General features: G+C 42.8%; 1 protein-coding gene across 1 annotated transcript; it reads right to left on the reverse strand.

Moving 5' to 3' along the window:
* Window positions 1-299: 299 nt before the first annotated feature.
* LOC143886545 (early-responsive to dehydration stress protein (ERD4)) lies at window positions 300-3,325 on the reverse strand. The gene has a single exon (XM_077390561.1). It carries the CDS (start codon window positions 2,939-2,941, stop codon window positions 449-451), a length of 2,493 nt encoding a protein of 830 aa, XP_077246676.1. The 5' UTR covers window positions 2,942-3,325; the 3' UTR covers window positions 300-448.
* Between the last annotated feature and the right edge of the window lie 1,257 nt (window positions 3,326-4,582).

A 4,582-nucleotide genomic window follows, 5' to 3' on the forward strand; every position in this document is an offset into this window, starting at 1 on the left:
TTTACAGAAGATCGGATGCCTGGAAATGCTGTCAAAGAAGAAGGGCTCCAACCTCAACATGTTGTCAAGTTTAAGCCCATCAAAAAAAGAAAAGAAACGCTAACTACATTAACATTTCTCTTCAGTAAATAACCCCATTCCTATATCAAAAGAAGTGTGAAGCAGAAGCCATAAAGTGTTCCGCATGAATTGCGAATCCAACTAAATAATGCAAAACAAATCAAAAAGTAAAAGCATGAAAAGAATGTACTCCTAATCTCACAGACCCACCAAATTAATTAAACAAATCCAAACACAAATCAAGAAATAATTGCACCACATAAATTAAAAGAAGATGCATTACAAATACATTAATAATTATACAAGAAAACCAAGAGAATCAAGTGGAAATGGGTGTACTACACAAGTGGCAAATCAGCGAAGGGACTGAATTGAGTTTGAACTTCCATTATATATCATATGTATCCCAATCAAAAGTGGGTTGTGAGAAAACCTCATAGTCTGTTGGCCCATCCACAACACTATCAACAGTCTGCATGCTTTCCAAGAGAGAAGGTTGAAACCCATCACTCCTAGAAGGCAACAGTTTATACAGCAATAACAACCCAAATGTAAATATAGCCTGCAGCTTCGTATAATCTCCCTGGACTGAGAAGAATAAAAGCATTGACAGGAGAAATAGGTCTACACAAAACCTCATGATGCACAACACAGTGTCCATCAGCTTCCCATCATTGCCCGCAGGGAATCCACGGACTCTGTACACAAATAAAAAGTTATATTTATCAACCACGTACCTATACCCAAAGTAAAATGCACCTACAGGGACCACGAGCGGTGCAAATGCAGAATAGATCATTGTCAGGGCAAAGATTGTCAGATTAAAAGCATAATACTGTGCAAAATCAAACGTCTGCTTTGGGACATGAGAGCTTCTGCTGATAGGATATACAGAAAGATCTTGGCCCTGAAGATCGATACCATGAGAAACACCATTAGTGCCAATATCAAATGCAGACTCTCTTTCCGACATGAGAGGCCTAGCAAGAGTGTCCTCTTCTTGGTTTTCTAAAGGGTAATCTTCACTCTGTTCCGGAACAAGTTGGAGCATGTCATTCTTCCGAAACTTCTGCATTTTCTTCTTTATCCAAGGGATTGGAGCCAACAAATCATAGGATATCCCTAAAAATGTACACGTGATGAGAAATGCGAGTGAAGAGAGGCACGACTTGGATAAGAACGATGCACTCATGTACTGTTCGATCCGTTTGCAATCTTCCCCATCCAAATAACATCTTCCCATGCGAAGTATCGCACTCTCAAGAGATGATTCAACGAGAGCACGCAAGAGAATCAAATTAACCAGAAAAAAGCAGACCATCTTCAATAGCGCTGCCCGTTGCTCTCCAGACACAGTGATATGCCGTTCAAACTTCGACAGGTATGAAAGAACAGATGGGATTATTATATACATGCTTACGAATATAAGAACATTCGGCAAGAATTGGAGGATTAAGGCCGCAGCCCAACTCGAGCTCTCCACCCAAGCCAACCATAATTGGGCACTATCCATTGCTTCCGCATTGATAATCCGCCCAGCACTCTTCACGGCTGTGATCACAGCAAGAGGAGAACTGCAGAACAAGAGCATCAGCACAAGGCAAGTGTTCACAGCCACTCGACGTAATTTCAACGAATGTTTGCTCGAGCCCAGATGATTCCAATATATATCGGCAGCTGGTGGGGCCCGCTCGACTTTCCACCGGTTCCTCCCAAGCTGAAGCTCCATTACAGAGATGAACTCCCCAGTCGGCCTCTTCTTCTCAGAACGAAAGTCCTGCACGGCCTTGTTCGTCGTGTAAACATCTTTGAATATCACAAACGCAATCCCAGCACCTCGTGCCTTGCCTTCTTTGTAAAGTGCCAATTCGCTCTCTAACTTCATCCTCAACTCCTCCAATCCTCTCAACCTTTCTTCCTCCGTAAAACCCAATCGAACGATAACAAAACGTGTCCATAAATCCTTCAATTGTCTCCACAAACAAAGAACCCGACTCCACAATCCATTAGATAAAACCCCTCCATCCCCACCATCCTCACCATTCTCAATATTCTCGCTCGAATCTGATAAATTTCTCGAGTCAATTCGAGCTTCCAACCAAGAAATATCATTCCTAACCTTCACCAAATCCGCAATCAAATCATCCAAAGAACACAGATCCATAGGCACTACAACCCTATAAATCTTCCCAGGATACCTATGCTGAAAATACTCTTCCAACGGCTTCTTATCCGCCGCTAACGTTTTAGGTATCCCATTAACCATAACCGTAAAAATCGCAACCAAATTATTCCCACTAGGATCACTAGGATTCCCATTCCCATCTCTAAACCTAGTAATTCTCAACCTTTCCTCCATCCAAGAAATCCCAAAATGAACACAAACAACAACAAGAATTACAAACAAGAAATGAAACCAAAGTAAAAGCGAACCTTTGGGGATATGATTGATGGTGGTTTTGGAGAATTCATCAGTGATATTGGCATTGCCCGCGAAGATATGGATAGGGAGGATGATTGAGATTGAGACTAGAGCAATGGGGAGGAGGATTGTGAAGCTGAAATCTTCAATGAGGAGGAATTGGGCGGCGTCGGCCCCACAATGGTGGGCGATTTGGAGGGGGGTGGTGTGCCAAACTGCGAGGAGTTTGGAAAAGAGGGCAGTGGGGCCTGGGATTCGGCGGTGGTCGCTTCGGATTTTGACGAAGAGGAAGAGGGAGATGCAGAAGAAGGCTCCAATGGCGGAGATGTTGAGGAGGTATTGGATGTTTCCGTACCAGGCATCGGAGTCTGAGGAAGGAGAAGGGATTGGAGAAAACCCTAACCCTAACCCTAATTCGGTGTATTGAAAGGACGGTATAGGAGGAGAGGAAGAATTCATCGTCTTTATTGGCAGAAAAAACCCTAATCTATCCTTCTTCTTCTTTTCTTAAAAAACCCTAATCTTATTCTGGGGGTTTTTCTTCATAGGTGAGAAAACCCTAACCCTAATTCGGTGGATTGAAAGGACGCCATAGGAGAAGAAGAAGCTATTGGAAGAAGAAACCCTAATCTATCCTGTTTTTTTCTTGAAAAACCCTAATCTTTTTTCTTTTTTGGGTTTCTTCTTCGAGGACATTGGGGGATTTTCTTCATGAGTGAAAAAACCCTAACCCTAATTCCAATTTATTTGGGGCGGAAGAAGGGAGGGTTCTTGAGCGTCGAGTTAGGGAGGGAGAGGGACACAGAGAACGTAGACTACACGGAGAGGGAGTTCTTGGCAAGCGTAGGCTTGAGTTGGAACGACATTTGGAAAGTTGCCATGTGGGACCCATAATGCTAACGTGCGCCAAGACTGAGTATGAGGGGTGATGGTGCAGCTCGGGTCGGGTTCAACACCCCCGGGCACCCCCCCCAAGGGGTGTAAACGGATCGAATTCGGAGCGGATATGGCTATATCCGAATTCGATTACAGTATACACTATCCGAATTCGGATTCGGATTCGGATTCGACGGATATTTAATATCTATTACCGAATTCGTATCCGTCGGATATTGTTCGAATTCGGATATTATCCGTATCCGTTTATCCGGTAAATTCGAACATTTTATTGCAGCACTTTATCTTTTTTCTCCTACTTACTCGAATGAATTTTCCAAACCCTAAAACTAGACCTCTACATTCTCTTCACAAAATTAACTCTCAAACCCTAAAATATATGAGATCCTCTTCTTCCTTTTAAAACAAAGGCAGAGAGAGAGAGAGGGAGGCGATGGAGATGGATGATAGTGTTGGTAGTGGTCTTTGGGTTTTTCCTTTTTTTTTGTATACGATGGAATGGGTTTGGGTTATTTTGATGGAATGGGTTTGGGCTATTTTTGTTTTTATTTTTATTTTTCTAAAAAGAATATTCACTTTTCTTATAGAAACAAAAGATAGTGTGTCATTACTAAAAATAAATATTAATGATATTATTAATAATAAATAAAAAGGATTTACTTCTCGGATTCAGATGTTAAACGGATCGGATATACCATTTACCAGATTCGCATCCGCTAAGAGCCGGATATCTCATAAACGGATTCGGATAATATCCGCTTAAAACGGATTCGGATAATATTCGCTTTAAACGGATTCGGATGCGGACGGTAATCGAATTCCCGAATATCCATTTACACCCCTACCCCCCCCCCCCCCCAAAAAAAAAAAAAAAAAGTCGGGTCGGAATCGGGGTCGGGGTGAGTTTTCCCAACTCAGGTTGAGTTCAGGTCGGGTTCGGGTTGGCGTTTTGGGCAACCCGACCGGAGTGAAATCTGACATTTTTTATCAAAAGTTTTTTTTTTTTTTTTGTAAGCTAAAAAACCCCGGTTGACTAGGGTTGGGCCGGGTTGAACTCGGGTCCGGTCGGGTTGGGGTTCAAGTTGGAAAAAAGGGTATCTTGGGTCAGGTCGGGCTGACCCCACATGTCCCGATTTGCACCTGTAGGGGTGATGTGTCTACATAGGGTGGGACCTACTCTTACCTCTCTAGACATCTGGAATA

Source organism: Tasmannia lanceolata, unplaced genomic scaffold (assembly GCF_043159265.1).
Source record: "Tasmannia lanceolata isolate RefF3 unplaced genomic scaffold, GAP_Taslan_0.1 ptg000011l, whole genome shotgun sequence".
NCBI lineage: Eukaryota > Viridiplantae > Streptophyta > Magnoliopsida > Canellales > Winteraceae > Tasmannia > Tasmannia lanceolata.